Below are 21,925 nucleotides of genomic sequence, written 5' to 3'. Positions count from 1 at the left end.
CTGTGTCTACAGACAATTCACCCTCCTCCAATTCAGGTGAAGGTGGGGGAGAATGACCGCTCTGTTGCAAAGCTACTGGTGTCACTCCAGTCATTCTCCATCTTTTCGACTCGCGAGTCAGACAGCTGTCAATCAATCCGTCACTGCGGGACTCAGGCACTCACGCCCTCCGCTCAGCCCCGCCCTCGGTTCGTCCCCTCTGTCTCTGCTGGGCTCTGCCCACTTTTCCAGCATTTTTCAAAAATTGCCAGTGGGTGGAGTTAAGCTCTGAGCTGGGGTTTAGTTACCCTTTAATAAATCTTTAATACATTAGGTCATCCATCAATATGATTTCTGCCCGAGTCCTGTCGGATTATTTTCCACCGGCTGTAGAGGTGAAGACAAAAACTCCCATGATTCCACGAAATCAAGGCGTAATCAAGCTACGGCTTTGTTTTGAATAAGCGACCTCTAGCGGTGAAAATTACATATTGTGCCTTTAATTTTATTATTGTAATATACCGTTCAAAAGTTAGGGTCAGTAAGATTTATTTAAAAGGAAATTAATACTTTTATTCAGCAAGGATGGACTAATTTGATTGACAGCATAGACATTTATTAGCATTACAATTTGTTCTTTTGATATCTTTTTATTTATTTATCATAGAATCCTGAAAGTAAATGTATTTTAGTCTGCACAAAAATATTAAGCAGCACAACTGATTTCAACATTGATAATCATAAATGTTTCTTGAGCACCAAATCAGCATATTAGAATAATTTCTGAAGGATCATGTGACGCTAATGATGCTGAAAATAGCACAGGAATAAATTACATTATTAAATATATTAAAATAAAATAGAGTTCATTTAAATTATATATATGCTTTGACAATATTACTGGTTTTACTGTATTTTTCATCAAATAAATGCAGCCTTGCTTATAACTGTTTTCAAAAACATTTAAAAATCTTACCAACCCCAAACTATATCCACAATAAGTCTTCTTAAAATATTAGATCTATTATGTTTTTTCAAATATAACTATTTAAAGCATTTGTAGGATCCATGTGGTAGATAAAGCTGGACCTTTTTTGACTTAAGACCAGCACATTTTCAAACAGTCCAAGGGAGGTCAAAGGTCATGTTGATGTTTTCATTGCACTGCATTGTACACATGGCCAACCGTAGGGAATTTGTGGTTTCCATGACAACATTTATCCATGATGTGATTGATTCACACCCATGTTGAGCAAATTGCTGCCTTCCCCTGGTCAGAAGAGAACCTTAATATCCTAAACACATGTCTTATTGGTGCACTTTAAACATTAAGGTTATGTTTGCCATGTATGATATAGTGAACTGCACTGTTTTCTGTGATCAAATATTGCACACTAGGGCAACGTAGTGAAATGCCCCATGATGCTTAGGTTGAAGGTTAGAGTTCAGTGCTAAAGCAGATGCACTGCTGCAGCTGTGAATGTATCATTTGACAGTGACAAAATATTGAGCGTGCATGTGTCTCTGTAGGAGTCTGACAACATGTGCGCTTGAGCTGGTGCGTCTATATCCAGGTGTGCGTAATTCTCTCCAGGTTTTCCTCTGCAGCGCAGGCTTGCTGGCTCTCAGCTTGGCCAACTTCCTGTTCAGATGCTGCTCCGCCTCACTTTCAACAGGAAGTCTATAGTTGAGCTCTCTTAACTCTGCTCCTCGTCTGCTTCAAAGCCCCATCAGAAATCGCCTCCTGCCAAATCCTGCCACTCCTCCTCCAGCCCACTCAGACCTCTCACTGACAGACTCACCCATCATCCCCTTTTTTAGGACCCACTCATCCTTTTTAATACAGTCAAAATATCAAACTTCCTGGTCAGGCCAGCCTTTGAAGTTTAGCCTTTAATCCAGAACGGGCCATTTTCATTTTATCATAGGATAAGCCCACCTCCCCATCTTTAAGTTCTAGGCTTCTCTTTCTGTCTCACTCCCCCTGCGGATATCGCTGTTCCGTTACGGCCACGCTGTTCCTTTTTGTGTTGTTAATGTGCTTTGTGGAGAGCCGGCACCCGGGCACATAAATCAGGGGAGCATTTATATTTCTAGGGGGCCGATGGATTGGGCACGTGCATTTCACGCATTTGTTATTGCTTTCGAATGCGTGCTCACTTTTGACTTTCACTTTTGAATTTCCTCACGTTTTGCGGGGGGGGGATTGGGGGCTACAGTAACTCTTTTTTTTGGGGGGGGGGGGGTATGGCCCGTGAATGCCCCCACCCCCCACCCCCCCTTGGCGCTGGCCCTGGCTGTGTGCAGCTAAAAATAGCTCAGGGCGGGAAGAAAGAAAAAGTGCCATGCCAGCACAATCGTGGCACTGGAAATGTGCTGAATGACCCAGCTGTGCTGAAAGAGAGAGATGGAGAGAGCCAGTTGTTAGGAGAGGAATGTTTTGATTAAATGGGGTTGTGGAGGAGTGAGCCTTTTTTTCATTCAAATCATAATTTTAATAACAGATTTGATAGGAGGGGATTTGTATTTTTACATTTTTGTACTGATAGTCTAAATATTTTGGTACAAAAAGAGTCCAGTGATCCACTTTGATTCTTTTAGAGGACATTAATGGTTGTAAACATTCAAAAAGTACATTTAAGCACCCTTTACACAATATGGGCCCTATTTTAACGATCTGAAATGCAAGTGTCAAAGCGCGAAGCGCAAGTAACTTTGTGGGCGGGTCTCGGGGCTGTTGCTATTTTCCCGGCGGGATAAATGGCTCTTGCGCCCGGCGCAAATCTAAAATGGGTTGGTCTGAAGTAGCTTCATTATTCATAGGTGTGGTTTGGGCATAACGTGAATAAACCAATCAGAGCGTCATCCAACATTCCCTTTAAAAGCAGGTGCGCAAGTTCCATTATGGATTGCTATTATTATGGCGTATTTACCAGGCGCACGCCAGGAGCGGTTCACAGCCGAGGAGACTGATGTTCTTGTAAGAGCAGTGAAAGACAGAGAAGTGAAGTTGTAATGTTGTACATTATGGTAAAGGTGATTTCACAGTCTTTTTTTTTTTTTTTTCAGTTTTTCAGTCGATTTTTTTTTCCTGGTTCTTGACGGACAAACCAATTTGTCAGATGTCCTTATATACATAGTATATGTCTTGCCACTATTGGGCAAACAGGTCTTATCCTTAATTATTACAATTAGCCTGAATCATTTGTGAGCTAGATTTATGCCTATTTTTTCACATCTTCGTGGCACACCACAATGATTTCCGTCATCTCATGTGTTAATATTTTTTTAGTGTAACAATTTATGATTTGCAAAAATAACTGTTGCATCTGTGTAGATTACATGAGCAAAGTGTATGCGCGTTGTGCACGCTATACATTATGGTCAAGCATGCGCCCTTAAAATAGCATAATGAACAATGAACAACGCGCAACGCGCCACTGACTTTAGACTAGGTTTTTTCTGGTCAGTGGCGCAATTGTTTAATGGAACAGCAAAATAGCACCAGGGATTGTTTGCGCCGGAACACGCCTCCTTTTTTGCGCTGAACCGCCCAGGGAGCGCTAGTTCATTCACTAGTTTAGCGACGTGCTTCTGTGGAGGGAAAAGCGCGCTTTGCGCGGGTGCAAAATAGGAATGACACATGCGTCGGTGTACAAAGTCAATTGCGCTGGGTGCAAGATAGGGCCCTATATCTTTTCATTAAAAGATCCAGCAGCTCAAAATTAAACAACTTCCTAACCTCAGTGAAGGAAAATCAAGATGGAAAACAAGAAAAAAACACATACTTGTGAAAAACTTCTTTTTGTGCCACAATCTCTGTCTTTAAGAAATTTCATTCATTCATTCATGTTAACACGTTACAGTATGCTTATATACGTTAATGTTACTACTAATGCAATAGCTAACATGAACTAACAATAAACAGTACTTTACAGCATAAATATAGCAATTTTCTTTTAACAGTGAAAACAGGAATATTGTGAAATATAGTTTTCTATTTGAATATATTTTAAAATGTATTATTTTCCAGTGATGGCACAGGTGAATTTTCAGCATCATTACTCCAGTCGTCAGTCACACGATCCTTCAGAAATCATTCTAATATGATGATTTGCTGCTCAAGAAACATTTTATTATTGATTCTTTAATAAATGGAAAGTTAAAAAGAAATCCATTTATTTTAATAAGAATTTATTTTCTAACATTAAAAATTGTCACTTTTAATCAGTTTTATGCATCCATGCTGAATAAAAGTAAAACAATTTTTTTTTTTTTTTTTTTTTTACTAACTGGCTCCAAATTTTTGATTGGTAGAGTACATATATATTTATAAAAAGACTTTTAAATAAATACATTTATAATTTAAATGAACATTAACCTTAAGTTAATAAATTAATAGGGCTGTCAAAAGATTAATCGCGATTAATCGCATTCAAAATAAAAGTTTGTGTTTACATAATATATGTGTGTGTACTCTGTTAATTATTATTTATATATAAATACACACACATTCATGTATATATTTAAGAAATATTTGCATGTATATACTGTATATACATTTATATAATCTATAATATATATAAATATAAATGTTTTATATATAAAAAATAATCTTTTTTTCTTAAATATATACATGCTTGTGTGTGTATTTATATATAAATAATAATTAACAGAGTACACACACATATATTATGTAAACACAAACTTTTATTTTGGATGCGATTAATCGCGATTAATCTTTTGATAGCTCTATAAATTAAGTAAATAAATTGTCAAAAATGTTCTTGATACCTAATGCTGCGTTCACACCAAACGCGAATAGAGCGGCAAAATCGCGTCTAGTTGGACGCTTAAACATTTTGAATCCATTCCCGCGTCCAATTCGTATAAATCGAGCGTTTGAAGCGAAATAGACGCGCGTTCAAGGCGTTCCAGGAGAAATATGTCAGAAAACACCACTCTGCCTCTTTTCATTTTCATTAAAAATCTATATTAAACATTAATAGCCACACAAATGTGGTCCAGGCAACTCCTACATTATCTTCACTGCATGTATATTTAAATATCCTAAAAATAATAAAGTTATGAAACTTCTCTTTGCCCTCAGTCAAAACGATTTGGCGGGCAACAAATTATATTTACACAAGCCAAATTCTATCTCATGTTTAACCACTACAGAGACATCCAAGCCAGCTGCAAACGTCAGAAGGACTGGCCGAGGAAAGGCTGCTCTCACCCGGGTTAATGAGCGCCCGGTGATCGCCTGGAACTCCACAAACGCAAGATTATTTTTTTTTAAATAGACGCTCTCTTTACAAATAAACCACAGATTTGAGCTTTAAACAACGACATTCTCAGCTGAAAAAGTCTTAAAACTACATTTTGTGACACAATATTTTTAGTATTTACTATATACTATAGTAGTATTTTTATATTATGCAGGGTTTCTCATCACTTCACTTCACCACGTGACAGCAGCAAGCAGGCTCTTGATTGGTTAACGTGACACAAATTGACAGCAAAGTTCAAATTTTTCAACTTGGGCGTCAGACACGAATTCGCTTCAAATGCACAAAAAGCACCACTCGCGCAAGACGATCAATTTGCGACGATCAAGGACCTCCAGATGCGCGTCGACACGCCTTTCCATTGACTTAACATTGAAATCACTCGCTCCTGACGCTCTATTTGCGTTTGGTGTGAACGCAGCATAAGGCATTAAAGGGTTAGTTCACCCAAAATTTAAATTCTGTCATTAATTACTCACCCTCATGTCGTTCCAAACCTGTAAGGCCTTCGTTCTTCTTCGGAACACAAATGAAGATTTTTTTAATGAAATCCAAGACCTTTCTGAACCACACATAGGCAGCAACGTCATTGCAACTTTCAAGGCCCTTAAAGGTAGTAAAGACACAGTTAAAATAGTCCATGTGACTCCAGTGGTTCAACCTTAACCCCTTGGAGTCTGAGCTGTTTTGGGGCCCTTTAGAAGTTTTGACATGCTCTGACATTTGTGCATTTTTCAGTTGCTTATAAACATATTAATGGCAAAAGTGTAATTGCACTGTATTTAGCACCGTCTTTTTGCTTTTAATATTCACAGATGCTAACTGAATAAACTTAGCCTACCACAATCAGCCCTGAATCAGCTTTCCGTGAAGAGAATGATTCCAGGATTATTACTCAACGCGTCTCAAAGCGGTGTATCTGAACCATAGCTTCACTAGTTGTGTTTGTATGAGTTGATGTGTGTGTGGGCGTCGACGCATGGATTGCCTGTATTTGAATCTGAATGAGTGCGCGGTCCGTGGGCGTGGCCGCATTAGCGGATAATGAGTAAGTAATGAGTCGACTGATATCTCCCACTTTTCATACAGATTACATAAACACAGAATATTTGTTTTCGTTTTGATTTACATGATTTAAAACCTGACATTTCAACGTTTCTTTAGACATATGTCTCATGTTTGTGTGTCAAGTTTTCACTAAGCTACAGGTCATTTTCTGAAGAGAATCAGATTAGACATCATTTACAGAGAGGCTGAAGATCGCGAATCATGTTTGTTTCCCTTATTTTGCAAAAAGCACAACTTGTTTTTATTGTGACTGTACACAAAAAAAAATAGAAACTTAACAGAATATAATGATGTATAACACTTGCCTGAACGATAAAAAAAACGAGTTATTTGAGTCTCTTTGGCACTGATAAGAAAAAAAGAGAGCCGATCGCGCCGGCGCGACCGCCGACTCGAGGGGGTTAAAGGATTAGTTCACTTTAAAATGAAACTTTCCTGATATTTTACTCACCCCCGTCTCATCCAAGATGTTTATGTCTTTCTTTCTTCATTTGAAAAGAAATTAAGTTTTTTGAGGAAAACATTCCAGGATTTTTCTCCACACCATTGACTTCCTTGACAACCAAAATGTTGAAGGCTTCAAAGGGCTTCGGAGGCTCTGCGCGATCCCAGACGAGGAATAGGGTCTTATCTAGCGAAACGATGGGTCATTTATAAAAAAAAATAAAAGAATATACTTTTTAACCTAAATTGCTCATCTTGCGCTGCTCTGCGGCCGCCAGTGATTGCGCCATCACGTAGAAAACGTCACACGTTTAACGCAGGCGAAAAGTACCACACCAAGCAAACGTGCGAGGACTAATACAAACACCCTTTACCAAAAACACTCTATCTTCAACTTCAAAATCGTCCAAGATGAGCAATTTAGGTTAAAAAGTATATTAATTTTAAATTTTTCGTTTCGCAAGATAAGACCCTATTCTTCATCTGGAATCACGCAGAGCCTTTGAAGCCCTTCGAAACCCTTTGAAACTACTAGCGACAGAATACTTTTTGTGTGTAAAAAAAACCAACAAAAACGAATCTATTCCACAATCTCTTCTCTTTAATGTCATTCTCCTACACTCCTAATGTCGGCTCGTTATTGGTCGTGTGATGCTGCCGCAGGAGCTGGCCAATAACGAGCCAGCGTTCTGATGTAGAACCTGGAAGCGCTGCACTGTGTTTACTAAGTGAACAGTGTAGGAGAATGACATTGACGAGAAGAGATTGTTTAATAAAGTTGCTATTTTTGTTTGTTTTTTGCACACAAAAAGTATTCTCATCGCTTCATAACATTTAAGGTTGAACCACTGGAGTCGCATGGACTATTTTAATGATGTCTTTACCTTTCTGGGTCTTGAAAGTTGCAATGATGCTGCCTATGGCTGGTTCAGAACCCTCTCGAATTTATTCAAAAATATCTTCATTTGTGTTCCGAAGATGAACGAAGGCCTTAAAGGGTTAGTTCACCCAAAAATGAAAATTCTGTCATTAATTACTTACCCTCATGTCGTTCGACACCTGTCAGACCTCCGTTCATCTTCGGAACAGAAATGAGGATATTTTAGTTGAAATCTGATGGCTCTGAAAGTCCTCCATTGGCTCAATGGCACCGTTCACTCTCAAGACCCTTAAAAGGTACTAAAGACGTTGTTACAAAGTCCATCTCACTACAGTGGTTCTACAATAACTTTATGAATCGGCGACAATAGTTTTTGTGCGCAAAAAAACCCTAAATAACGACTTACATAGTGATGACGATTTCAAAACAAAGCATCATGAAGCTTCGAAGCGTTATGAATCACTGAGCCGAATGATGATTCGGATCGCGTGTCAAACCGCCAAACTGCTGAAATTTGGCGATTCAAACCGCTGAATCGACTCAGTGATTCATAACGCTTCGAAGCTTCATGATGCCGTGTTTTGAAATCGTCATCACTATGTAAGTCGTTATTTAGGGTTTTTTTGCGCACAAAAACTATTGTCGCCGATTCATAAAGTTATTTTAGAACCACTGTAGTGAGATGGACTTTGTAACGACGTCTTTAGTACCTTTTAAGGGTCTTGAGAGTGAACGGTGCCATTGAGCCAATGGAGGCCTTTCAGAGCCATCAGATTTCAACTAAAATATCTAATTTCTGTTCTGAACACGAACGGAGGTCTGACGGGTGTCGAACGACATGAGGGTAAGTAATTAATGACAGAATTTTCATTTTTGGGTGAACTAACCCTTTAAGGGTTTGGAATTAATGACAAACTTTTCATTTTTTAGTGAACCAAATATTTAACTTATGTTAACACATGTATTTGTTATGTACCATACATTTGACAAATAAATTTTGTGTAGCTCAAAATGCACATTGACAAACTCGTGTAGCATAGAAACAGTGTTTGGAGCATGTGCTAATGTGCACTTGCAGCAGATCTGTGATCTTACTGAACTATTTTGTAGTTTGCCACAGAACTGATATAAATTAGCATAGCATCCACAGGCATATTGAAAAAAAAAACTGTTAGGGCATAGTTCACAAAGTACATGCTTTCTTCCAGGACTCTGAAGTTTCAAGGACAACACAGATGATTTGCGAGGCCCTGTGTGAGTGGACGCATGCGTTGGAGGGGACCCTGCGTTTCTCCCTCGTTCTGTGTTAACCAGAGCTGCGTGATTTCTGTGTTCCTCAAATTACTGTTTTTCTTTCAGTCTTTTTCCAGTCATTTTTGTTGTTGTTGAAAACTGTCTTTTGGAGCTGGCTCCCATCAGGGGTCCGCGGAAAAACAAAAGGGGGATGGTGCCCAGATGTGCATGAATGTTTGTGAGTCTGTGGCTAAATGTGATCAAAGCAGATAAGTGTGTCTCAGCCATGTGAGGGAGAATGTGTTTTTTGGGGTGCTGCGAAGGCCCATTTGTTTCAACGCACACATTTAAAGGCGGGCGTTACGGTTAGCAAGGGCAGTAAAAGTTGCAGGCCGCTGCGTTTGTTGAATTCTGTCTGGATGTGTCATAAACAGTGTTGAGTCATTTGAAGGCAAGACATCTGGACGTACGCACACAGACACAAACATGCATTTGCTATAATGAGTGAAATAATTATTTTTTTTAGTTTGAAGTAGTTTGTACTCCATGCATACTTGTGATTTTTTTTTTTTTTAAATATATTTCTCCATTTTTATGCTCAGAGTTTTGATTTCACCATATCATTAGTCACATAATGTCTGTTTATGCCTGCCGTTTCAGGTTTCCCATTACCTCCCGGTGCCCCTCCACCTATGATTCCCACGTTAGATAGGTAAGTGTTTATTTTGAAGTGCCCCCCCCCCCCCCCCCTTTAATGATTGATTGTTAAGCATTATAGCAGGGTTTATGTATGATATATGGATCATGTGTGTGTGTATGTGTCCAGGTTGATGTCACATAGATACTGGAGATTGAGACAGAGGAGATGTAGCAGACAGAGAAAGCAAGAACATAGCAGGTCACAATACAGGCAAAAGAGGGAGAAAAGGAAAGACAGAGAAAGAAAGGGAGAGAGAAAGAGGTAGAGCTTGAAAAAGAGACTTAATAATGTTGCATCATTACAGATCACGTGTCTTATTCACTAACCTCCAATAATCCATTTTACCCGGGTGATATTCAGAAGCCCCGTTTCCAACGAAATTACCCGTAACAATTTGTCCCAGGAACTCTTTTCCCCCCAGACCTGCTGCTGTCTGTGTTTCCATAGCGGTCTAAAGTACCGTGAAGATTAGTCCGGTGACGTAGGAATGTGCTCGACTTTCCAGAGCCCACTGGATTTCGTCCTCCGCAAATAAACTTAATAAAGCCTGAACCTCGTCATCGGTCGTATTTTTAAAACTCCATTGTTGATTTGAATAGCAAACAACTCTTACTGCATGCACCGCAACAGACTTTTAGGTTTAAATAAAATGCTGCGAGAGCTCAACCAATCAGCATGTTCAGCGCCCAATTCCCACCCCCGAAAGTTCCTGAACTTTGAAAAAGTACTACAATCTAAAAAAAAAAGGGTTCTATATGGCTCCAAAAATGGTTCTTGGCTCGTAATCATAGGGGAACCTTTTTTAGTGCTATATAGCACCAATTTTGGTGCTTCAGTTGTTCTTCAGAGGTGCTATATAGCACCTTAGTCAAAGAACCGGTGAAGCACCTCTGAAGAACCGCTGAAGAACCACTGAAGCACCAAAATTGGTGCTATATAGCACTAAAAAAGGTTCCCCTATGATTACGAGCCAAGAACCATTTTTGGTGCTATATAGAACCTTTTTTTTTTTAGAGTGTACCTTGCGAGCAGGGACGTTTTGAGGGGGAAATCTTTACCGCAGTTCCTGCGGTCAAAACACACAGAGTACCACCCCAAAGTCCCTAGTTCCTGGGGAAAGTTCCCGTGGTGGAATGCGGCTTAAGTTAAAATTTATAACATAAAATATATTTTTAGTTTATGAAATAAAAATATAACATGAATTCTAAACGGAAATGCCAAGATAAGTTAAAAAAAAATCCATAATACCTATAAACTAATACGCTTCACCTTAGAAGTGAATAAATATTTTAAGTGGTTGGAACCATTCACATAAAGTATGATTCATGGGATGGAAATGCTTATTTTTGAACTCTTTCCCTGCCATTGACAGAATTTTCCGAGTTTCCATGTTTTCATTGTTATACGGTAGGGGGTGCTGTGACACATCTTCTGAAAGAGTACAGAATCTCTAGATCAAAACGCATGAAAAGAAGAAGCAGAAACAAGTGATATCATATGTAAAATAGCAGGACCATTAATATTAAACAGCATATAAATCAAAACTGCCTAATGTTCCTGAATGAAATGTTGACCCAGGACAAGCTGTAGGACTGTAAAGCTTTGGGGGTGTTGATGTTTGATCATCGTTCTGAATCCGATCCAGATGTAGTCTAGTCTTTGACAAAAATATGATTTTCTCAGATTTTTGCTCAAAATGTTGCTTTTTTATGAAAACTCACATTCAAGTGTTGATCAAAAAGAATGTATGTTCAAATATTCATACAACAAAATATTCTGGAGGCCATGACATTTTTGTGAAAATTATCAAAACATTTTACGGGGTAAAAAAAAAACGCTGGCGGGGAAAGAGTTAAAGGGTTAGTTCACCCAAAAGTGACAATTAGCCCATGATTTACTCACACTCAAGTAATCCTAGGTGTATATGACATTCTTCTTTCAGACGAATAAAATCGGAGTTATATTACAAAAGTCCAGGCTAATCCAAGGTTTATAATAACAGTAATTGTTGCTCTGTTTTTGAAGTGCATAAAAAATGCATCTGTCCGTCAAATAACTGCTCCACGCGGCTCTGGGAGGTTAATAAAGGTCTTCTGAAGCGAATCGATGCGTTTGTGTAAGAAAAGTATCCACATTTAAAACTTTAAAGTAAAGTTCCAGCCGATCGCCTTGCCTCGCCTTATGGTAAATTGTCATTACCAACAGGAAGTATCACATAAGGAATAAAATGATTCCCATGAGATTGAAGCAAGAAAGTAAAGCAAGTTTTAAAAGTTATGGGACTCATTCATTCAGTGTCCCTCATGACAGATGATTGACTCTTCTTAAAGCTGTGATTGGCAGCCTTCATGGAGTTTATGGGACAGTAAAACTAGGCTGCAACTACAAAAGCTTTTTTTTTCTCACTCTTTCAGAGTCGTTACTTCTGTTTCTGTTCCTGCCTGAAAGTATGTAGGGCAGCTCATCAAAGTTTCACCCCAGACTTAGAAGAAGAGAAATCAAGACAAAAGCACTAAACTTCCATCTGCTTCAGTTAATCCACTGTGACTGTCTTTCTTCCATACACACAGAATTACTTATTCAGTTTGATTCGGCTCTTTCAGCTCATCTCTGTGCTTGGAAGCTATCAAACGTGTGTTTTAGGTGGTTACGTGTGTGTCTCTGCGTTTGTGTGTGTGTATTTGTCTCTTTGTACATGTACTTATATGCCTCTCAGCTCTCTGACGCTATAGCTTATCTTCTTAGGACTAAAATATGGTTAAAAAGCCAACCCCTGTCCCAGTTAAACTCCAAATAAGGCAGAGAGAGACACAGACAGGGTGGCCATGTTTGTACCTCTGGCCTCCTGTTTACAGGCATCCAGAACTCCCCATCCATCTATGCCTTATACTCTTCCTCCCTTTGACCATAAGACAAACAGCCAAGTCTCTGCCTGTCTATCTCCCCACTCACTTACTTTATTTCTAGATTCACTCCCCTCACAGTTTGACTGGCATCATCATCTGCAGAACATTTGTGTGGTTCAGTGGCAATTGTTTTAAGGCTTCTGTGGAATCATGACATTTCTTAAACAATAGGAATATATATAAACTGTGTGTGTGTGTGTGTGTGTGTGTGTGTGTGTGTGTGTGTGTGTGTGTGTGTGTGTGTGTGTGTGTGTGTGTGTGTGTGTGTGTGTGTGTGTGTGTGTGTGTGTGTGTGTGTGTGTGTGTGTGTGTGTGTGTGTGTGTGTGTGTGTGTGTGTGTGTGTGTGTGTGTGTGTGTCTGTGTCTGTGTGTGTGTATATATATATATATATATATATATATAATCACGATTAATCTTTTGACAGCCCTAATATAATCTCATCCAAAATAAAAGTTTGTGTTTACATAATATATGTGTGTGTGTACTGTGTATAATTATTATTTATATATAAAAACACACACAAGCATGTATATATTTAAGAAAAATGTATTATATTTATATATAATATAAATTATATAAATGTATATACAGTATATACATGCAAATATTTCTTAAATATATACATGAATGTGTTTGTATTTATATATACATAATAATTATACAGAGTACACACAAATATATTATGTAAACACAAACTTTTATTTTGGATGTGATTAATCGTGATTAATCTTTTGACAGCCCTAAAATATATATATATGTTGGTGCCTTCTAGACTGAGAAAAGCCAGAAAATGTATTTTTGGCTCATATGGATGAAAGACAACAACTCCCAGAATGCACTTACTTCGCTGCCCTATGAAAGATTAGTCCGGTGACGTAGGACTGCGCGCAATTTTCCAGAGCCCACTGGATTTCGTCCTCCACAAATAAACTTAATGAAGCCTGAACCTCGCACGTTTACATTCTGTGAGTGAGATCCTACCCCTATGGGTGGGCTGAAAACATGCAGAACTAACTCCTTCTACTGGCTGTAGTCTCTAACCTCTGGCCAAGAAAGCCTCAGATGACACTAAATGACGATATCTGAGGCTTTTTTCCAGACATAAAATACATTAATCTCTCGCCTGAGGGGGATATGAGGGGGGTGAGCACGATCATTCTAATATACTACCAGGTTTTTTAATCGCTGAAGTAGCCCTTTAATGTTTTGCAAGAGTATATAGGACATTAAAATTAATGTGATTATTACATATGTTGCTGTCATCAACAACTAAGCTGCTTATGGATCCATTGTCTGTTTACATCTCATAATTACAATCATTTTTTACATCTACCCTAAAAGAAATTGTAAAAAAGAAAAATTGTGCCATTGAGTAACTTATTATTATTATTATTTTTTGGTGTCATACTCAACTGTACAAGTTATTTTGTTACATTTTCATTCTCTTTATCTCTACTTTTCTGTGTTAATTTTATCCTTTTTCACCCTCTTCTGACCCAACTCCCTCCATTTTTTTTCATTTCCTGATCCTTAAGTTTGCTTTTTTCATTCTTTTTCCCCCCTCTTGTTTAAAGAATGGCTCTTCTCACATCTCAGTCTCTCTGCCAAGTCCAAACATCCTTGGAGGAGTTTCCGTTCATCCAAACCCTGCCAGCCAACAACTGGATAATTCATGAATCACTTCCTCTCCTTCCATCACTCCAAAAAACTCACTTTTCTACTTTTCTCCCGTATTTTCTGTCCTCTCTGTCAAATGCATGCTCGTGTTTCACACATAAACATCACGTGCTGGTAGTATATAGTAAACATAAAGGGTCCTTGTACAAAGCCCTGAGGAACACCCCTGAAATAGGCCACAAGGTTCTCTAGGAGATTCTTTTAAAAGCACAGCACCTTTCCATCTGCTTTAAATGTGTCATGCCTTGGCTCTCCATTCATCAAAAAGAATTCACTGTCCATTTTTAGGAAGAGACGATCATTTTATATTGAAGCCAGATTGCTTTCAGCCTTTTTCAGCTTTGAGACTTCCAGCATCCGCATCCAATGCATTTTCATTACTTGTCAGCGATCCCTCTTGTCTGGCTATTACCAGACCAAGCTCAATTTAAGATTGAACATTGGTCTGGGGAGTCTGCTATGTATTTTCTACTGCACAAGAGGCGTGATAAACGTGCATAAATTTGATGACTCTACGCAATTGGATAGTCCCTCAACCAATCAGACTATAAGAGGCGTGATAAACGAGCAAAATTAAATTTACTCTGCAATTGGATAGTCCTTCAACTAATCAGACCACAAGAGTGATCAACAGGCAACGACCCATCACTTCTCTATGGATCATCGTGTTAAACCTGCCAATAGCGAGCCAGGTGGATAAGCCAGTCTGTGATTGGTTCCCGCAAAAGTGTAACAGAAATAGTAGTAGAATAACAGTAGAAATTAATGTACAGGTTCAGACTGAGTTGCAGGGTGAAATCAAATCGCCTGCTGATCAGGCTGGGTTTACCCAGTGTACGATCCCTCATCACATGTTATGGAATATCAATAATAATTATTTTAATAATTGTTGATATGCTTTCTAAGAAAAGCAATGTGGAGCATTGTCTTTGCGCAGCCATTAGTGTGGGGCCATTAGGGTCAAATTCTGCAGTGATTAGCTGTCTTAATGAGCCAGGCGCTAATTACGGCTTACCTCAGGGGTGCGATGAGACTGTAACTGCCAGATCATCTAACATCGATTATCATAAATTCCTCCTCTTTTCTCCTTTTGTTTGTCTGATGTGAATACACTGTAAACCCAAATAAGTTGGCAAAAAAAAAAAAAGGAAATCGGTTACATAAACTGTACATTTCTTAACTTAAAAAATTTGAAGTAAGCGGAACTTGCAGATTTTTATTTTTTATACATACATATTAATTGCTTTTACATTTCTAGCTAATTCATACATTTCTCTTAAAATGATCATTTAATCTCAAATAAATATTTTTAGTAGTGGAAACCTGCTAGCTTTAACTAGCTAATTCAATAAATGCTACCTTGCTAATTGGTTACACAATGCTTCGATAGCATTAGCATAGCACTTGCTGAATGAGTATAGCAATATAAAACATTTAACATATATCTGTTCTCAAACCAAGCTCATGCTCCTCTCGTCACCATGATGGAAACCCTACAAAAAACCCAAAATAACAGAAACTCTTCTAAATTAGCATAACAAAACATTAACACTATTCAATCTCCCACTTAACATTAATCCTGCAACAAACAACATAATATAACACTTAATTTTAGCATTTACTCTCCCTTTTGAGTGTTATGGCAAAGCATGCTGGGAAATAGAAATCCCAGCCCAGTTTCTAATTTAGGTTTGTCTAAATTAAAAGAAACAATTCAGTTCATAAAACTCAAAACAATTAAACAATTCAGATTACTTAAAATGTGTCAGTTTTGTGAACTCAAAAGTAAAAGAAAGTTCCAAACACTCATAAAAGTATTTTTTTTTTACTAATTTGTTTAATTTGAGTTGGCTCTACTCAAACCAATTCATTATTTTGAGCGTTAGGGTTTACAGTGTAGAGCAACTAATGAAAAACTGCAGCTGGCTCGAGAGAAAAGCGAGAGAAGAGAGGAAGTGGGAGACAGGAAGGGAGAAAGACAAAGAGAAAGAGAAACCAGAACAGCAGCATCTTTTCCAGAGATATTAATAGAACCTGTGCACTCTTAACCAACACCTGACCACAAGGAGTCCTTTTGGATGCGATTTCTCTCTCACACACACACACACACACACACACACTCAACTTCTACTCCGGAAGCAGGGCGGGCAGCCAGGGTTTATGGCAATGGCTTGTTTGCCTGAGCTGTATCTGCTCACATACTCACACACACAGTCACACACTGCTGGCACGTTACCGGGCGCATGCTGCACTTTGAGTTAATGCCAGTAACATCAAACAATGAGGAAATTGAGCTCTGAAACAGAGGAAAGTCTTTTGATCATTGAGAAAAGTTCTGTCTACCCCTTTATTTTTTTACTTTTTGCCTATTTTGTTGGTATGCTCTATTTATTCCTTTCTCTTTGTTGTTAGTTAAAAAGCAATGGGGTCTTGCCTGCTCTGGGTGCTGTAAGAGCAAATTACTTTTTAATTAAATGTTTAAAAAAAAAAATCTTTTACACTCCTTCGTTTTTGTTCATAAGGGTCCTTTGGCAAAGTCAATCATTTTGCTTGTTACAGCACTGCTGAAAGAGAAAGATTCAAAAGAATGTGTGTGTGTGTGTGTGTGTGTACCCGTATGATTTAAAGAAGAATATATACACTACCGGTCAAAGGTTTTTGGACGGTAAGATTTAAAAAATGTTTTTAATGTCTCTTCTGCTCACCAAGGCTTCATTTATTGGATCCAAAATACAGCAAAAACTGTAATATTGTGAAATATTATTAAAATGTAAAATAACTGTTTTCTATTTGAATATATTGTAAAATGTAATTTATTTTTATGATGCAAAGCTGAATTTTCAGCATCATTACTCCAGTCTTCAGTCACATGATCCTTCAGAAATCATTCTAATATGATGATTTGCTGCTCAAGAAACATTTATGCTTATTAATGTTGAAAACAGTTTTTTCAGGATTATTTGATGAATAGAACATTCAAAAGAACAACATTTATCTGAAATATAAAGCTTTTGCAACATTATAAATGTCTCTACTGTCACTTTTGATTAATTTAATGCATCTGCTGAATAAAAAAAGTTATTTCCCAGAAAAAATAAATGAATAAATTCTTACCGACCCAAAACTTTTGAACGGTAGTACAATGTTGCAAAAGCTTTCTATTTCAGATAAATAATGTTGTTTTGAACTTTATATTCATCAAAGAATCCTAAAAAATGTTTGTCACAACATTGATAATAATCATAAATGTTTTTTGAGCAGCAAATCATCATATTAGAATGATTTCTGAAGGATAATGTGACACTGAAGACTGGAGTAATGAGGCTGAAATCTCAGCTTTGATCGCAGGAATAAATTACATTTTACAATATATTCAAATAGAAAACTGTTATTTTACATTTTAATAATATTTCACAATATTACAGGGTTTTTTGTTGTATTTTTAATAAAATAAACGCAGCCTTGGTGAGCAGAAGAGACTTCTTTTAAAAACATTTGAAAATCTTACCGTCCAAAAACTTTTGACCGGTAGTGTCTATATTTTAAATATTTAAAATAAAACAAATTAGCCAAACTTTTTGCTCTAACGTTATCTTTCTCATCACAGTAGTGGACGTTTGGCCGGAGGCTATGATCGACGCTCAGCTCCACCTTACCCCTTTCCTGCAGGTATGAATATTGAAAGTCTATGAAAGATATGCACTACACGTTCAATGAGTAATGAGTATATTTTGTTGAATGATTGCTCTAACAAACTTCATCACCTTTTGGTTCCATGCCAGTTCTAACCTAATAATCATCCTTTTTTTTTATATAGTAATGTGATTCAAAGGTCAGGCCCTGACAATAAATTTGGGACTTATGGGAAATGAAATATACTTGCTAATGGGACATTGTGAGTTTTCATTGGCTCCTGAATTATGTGTGTGTGTGGGAAAGGAAACCTTTTAATGTTTTTGTGTATGTGTTTTAAGTCTGTGTTTGAGGAACATTTCCTTGTGGATTTTCCAGTCTTGTAGCGAATAGTGGGAAAATATTTCATTTGGAACCTGCGTCTTAATTGGAGCATCAAACACCCTTGACAATCAAAAGAGCGAAAAGAAGAGTTTCCGCTCACACAAGCACAACCGCACAGTCAGGCTGCCACACACCAAGAGCCACAAACGTCACAGAGCTTTTTTTCTACATGTGAGGACGCGTGGGGAGGGGGGAGAAGGGGCGGTTGTTAGAGAGTAGAACTGCACACAAAGCGTTAACATACTCAACACCCTCTCATCATCACCACACACACACACACGTCCTGTGGAGGGATACGTTTCCAGCCACTGAGCATAGAAATGCACTGCAAGCATTTCCACTGCAGTCCAGCACACATCATTATTGCAGGCAGAGGTTAACAAGGACATACACACACAGAAAAATGAGCATGTCAGAAAATCTGCTGTGGCCTTGTTAACCTTTGTGTGTTGTAATGATTTGGGCATACTCAAGAGGCCCAAGCCGTTATTGTCACTGTGAGCTTTCAGTGATTGTTGTATGCGTGTTTGTGTGTGAAAGGGAGAAAGCAATAGCTTTGCTTGTCATATAGCAAGCTGTTATCCTGCCATCTGTCTCAAATGTGTTGGTTAAATATGCAGCAGAAATGTGCTGCATAAAACTGTTATACCTTTAGGACAGATTTGAATTAGCTAGATATTGTGATTTATTGTAAAATGCCAGATCAGAGGTCGTTATGGTCTTATGGTCATTCCAGATTGATCTCATTTTTTGTGTGCTATAACTTTGATGTTTAATATCACTACTAATATATTATATATTATATTTAATGATATTATATGAATTATATTATTTAGTGCTGTCAAACGATTAATCGCGATTAATCGCATCCAAAATAAAAGTTTGTGTTTGCATAATATATGTGTGTGTGTGTGTTGTGTATAATTATGTATATATAAATACACACTCATTGTATATATTTAATCAATATTTGCATGTATATAGTGTGTGTGTGTGTGTGTGTGTGTGTGTGTGTGTGTGTGTGTGTGTGTGTGTGTGTGTGTGTGTGTGTGTGTGTGTGTGTGTGTGTGTGTGTGTGTGTGTGTGTGTGTGTGTGTGTGTGTGTGTGTGTGTGTGTGTGTATATAATATTATTTTTTTTTTAAATGTAACATATTTTCTTAAATATATACTTGCATGTGTGTGTATTTATATATACACTAATTATACACAGTACACACACACAAACTTTTATTTTGGATGCGATTAATCATTTGACAGCACTAGTGTATGTGTATGTATATATATATATATATATATATATATATATATATATATACACACACATGCTGTATATATTTAAGAAAATATAATTTATATTATAAACATTTTAAATATAAATAAAATGTACACGTGTGTGTGTATATATATATATATATATATATATTTCTTTAATATATACATGTATAAATGTACATAATAATTATACACAGTACACACACACATATATTATGTAAACAGAAACGTTTATTTTGGATGCAATTAATGGCGATTAATCATTTGACAGCCCATATTATTATATTATATTATATTAATTATATTATATTATACTAATTCAATTATATTAATTTCACACTTTTAGTATTATTATTACTATAGTAATTGTTGTTGTTATTTTATTAATAGTTTAACATAATAACTATCAAATATTAACATTATCAATTAATAATGTTATCCATTTTATTTATTATTGATTTTAATGGTATTATTATATTTAGTTGAATCAACACTGGACAAGAAATAAATAGATATTGATTTGTATCTGCTTTTAAAATAATTTCATGTTTTCTTTTTTCCAGGTGTGTACTCACCTGCAGTGGGCGTGGCTCCCTGGCCAGGTGTAATGGACAGTGGCAAGGCGTGGGAAAACTACAACCGCAATAACAAAGAAAGGGTGAGAGAGAAAACCAGAGAAAGAGGCCACAAGACAGAGCGAGAGCGGGATAGAGAGCGGTACAGAGAAACCGATCGAGAACACAGTCCCTCCTCCCAAGACCACCGAAGGTAAGACAGCCAATCAGCAGTCTAATCATAGCCAGCTTAATTGGGTATTTAATTGGAGCTGTTAAAAAGAATTAATACTTGTTTGCCAGAGCAGGTGAGGTCATTTAGGGGAGGGTCATTCTCATTCTAGAGAGCATTTGATTGGATAAAAATCTGTGTAGTGCAGTCATCAATATTTTTGGTTCGTTCTCCCAGAAGAGAAAGACTGTACATATTGGTTTCATTTCGTCAGCGTATCGGAGTGTTTGCTTTAATTAAGGGAATGAAAGCCATGGATCAGTCGGTACAGATCTAGCTGGGTCTAATCCACATTCACAGACAGCATGACATAAGCTAATGTGTGGGAAAAGAAGTGAAGAAGGGATGAAGTGAAGAAAAATAAACAGTGAAGAAAAACGGTGGCGGTGGGAAATACGACAGGAAGATGAGACTTAACAGAACTGTTTGTCTGTCTATCTTTATGTGTATTGAAGATACAAGCTTTTCTTGCAGAGGTTTTGCAGTGTGGATGAAAGAAATTATAGACGACACATCAAGGAAAACAGGATTTACCTGAAAATGAAATAGAAATGAAACAGTTGATATACCTTAAAGGGGTGATGAATTGAGAAATCAACATTCCCTTGAGCCTTTGATATATAAAAGTTCATTGTGATATAAGAATATCCTGTAAGTTTCAGAGCTGAAACCGTCCTTGTTAGTCAAAGAAAATGTCTGATGGCTCGCACGTACTCACAGGAACACGCACAGAGTAACGGCCGAGCTCAGTATTTTGACTGAATAATACGTTTTCTCTCTCGCAAAACCTTATAGTGTGCCTCCTGAACACTTTCCATATATGGCGCGGGTCTCACTGTATCATTGCGTGATACTTTTGTATCATTTTTGTAATGTTTTAGCCTGGTCGCCATTCACTGCCATTATATGGAGGAGCGCGTGAAGGACTATTTTTTCAATTTCTGCTTTTGAGGTCCGAAAAAGATAGAAGGACATAGGGCATTAGAACAACAGCAGGGTGAGTAAAAGATGGCTTTATTTTCATTTCAGGGTGAACTATCCCTTTAACTGAATCAACAGATTCGGTTCATTTCATTTAAAAGATCCGACTCAACAAAACAAATCATTCATGAATCAGACATCTCTACTTCTTTCATGAACTCTTACCAAGCTATATTGTATAGCTCCAGACGATGTGAAATAGTCATATGGACCATTTTTATGATAGCTTGGCATCTTCAGTCCCCATTCATTGTAATTTCTTGGAACAAAGCAACCAACACATTCTTCAAAATGATTGCTTATGTGCTCCACAGATGAAAGAAAGTCGTAGAGTTTGGAAAGAATTTTCATTTTTTTGGTGATCCATATTTTGTTCTCTTTGACCTCACACACATTTCTGCACTAAGTCTGTGCTGTGGTGGCAGTATATTCAGTTTGAGGTCACATGAGGAGAGAGCTGAGATTAAAACAGGCCAGTAGAACAGCTGGAAAGCACACTGGTCTGTCAGGCAACATGCTCTCTCTCTCTCTCTTTTAGATAATCTTTCTCTCACTTTCAGCTTTCACACATAAAAAAACACACTCTTCTTTACCTTATGTGAGTGATTTAGGCTTTTTTTTTCCCGCTCAAAATATATTTGCTTTTTAAAGTGTTTCTGTGTGTTATTGAGAGCATGAGTGACCCTAT

General features: G+C 37.5%; 1 protein-coding gene across 1 annotated transcript in view; it reads left to right on the top strand.

The window, feature by feature from the left end:
- Positions 1-21,925, top strand: part of fip1l1a (FIP1 like 1a) — a 50,793-nt gene that overhangs the window by 19,620 nt on the left and 9,248 nt on the right. The window contains exons 11-13 of the mRNA XM_079830566.1: positions 9,556-9,607; positions 17,787-17,848; positions 20,034-20,238. Coding sequence (XP_079686692.1) covers positions 9,556-9,607; positions 17,787-17,848; positions 20,034-20,238 — 319 coding nt within the window. The remainder of the gene's footprint in view (positions 1-9,555; positions 9,608-17,786; positions 17,849-20,033; positions 20,239-21,925) is intronic.

The sequence above is a fragment of the Gobio gobio genome, assembly GCF_949357685.1.
Source record: "Gobio gobio genome assembly, chromosome: 12".
Taxonomy (NCBI): Eukaryota; Metazoa; Chordata; class Actinopteri; order Cypriniformes; family Gobionidae; genus Gobio; species Gobio gobio.
The sequence above is the reverse complement of the archived record's forward strand: the minus strand, read 5'-3'. Positions and strand labels throughout refer to the sequence as shown.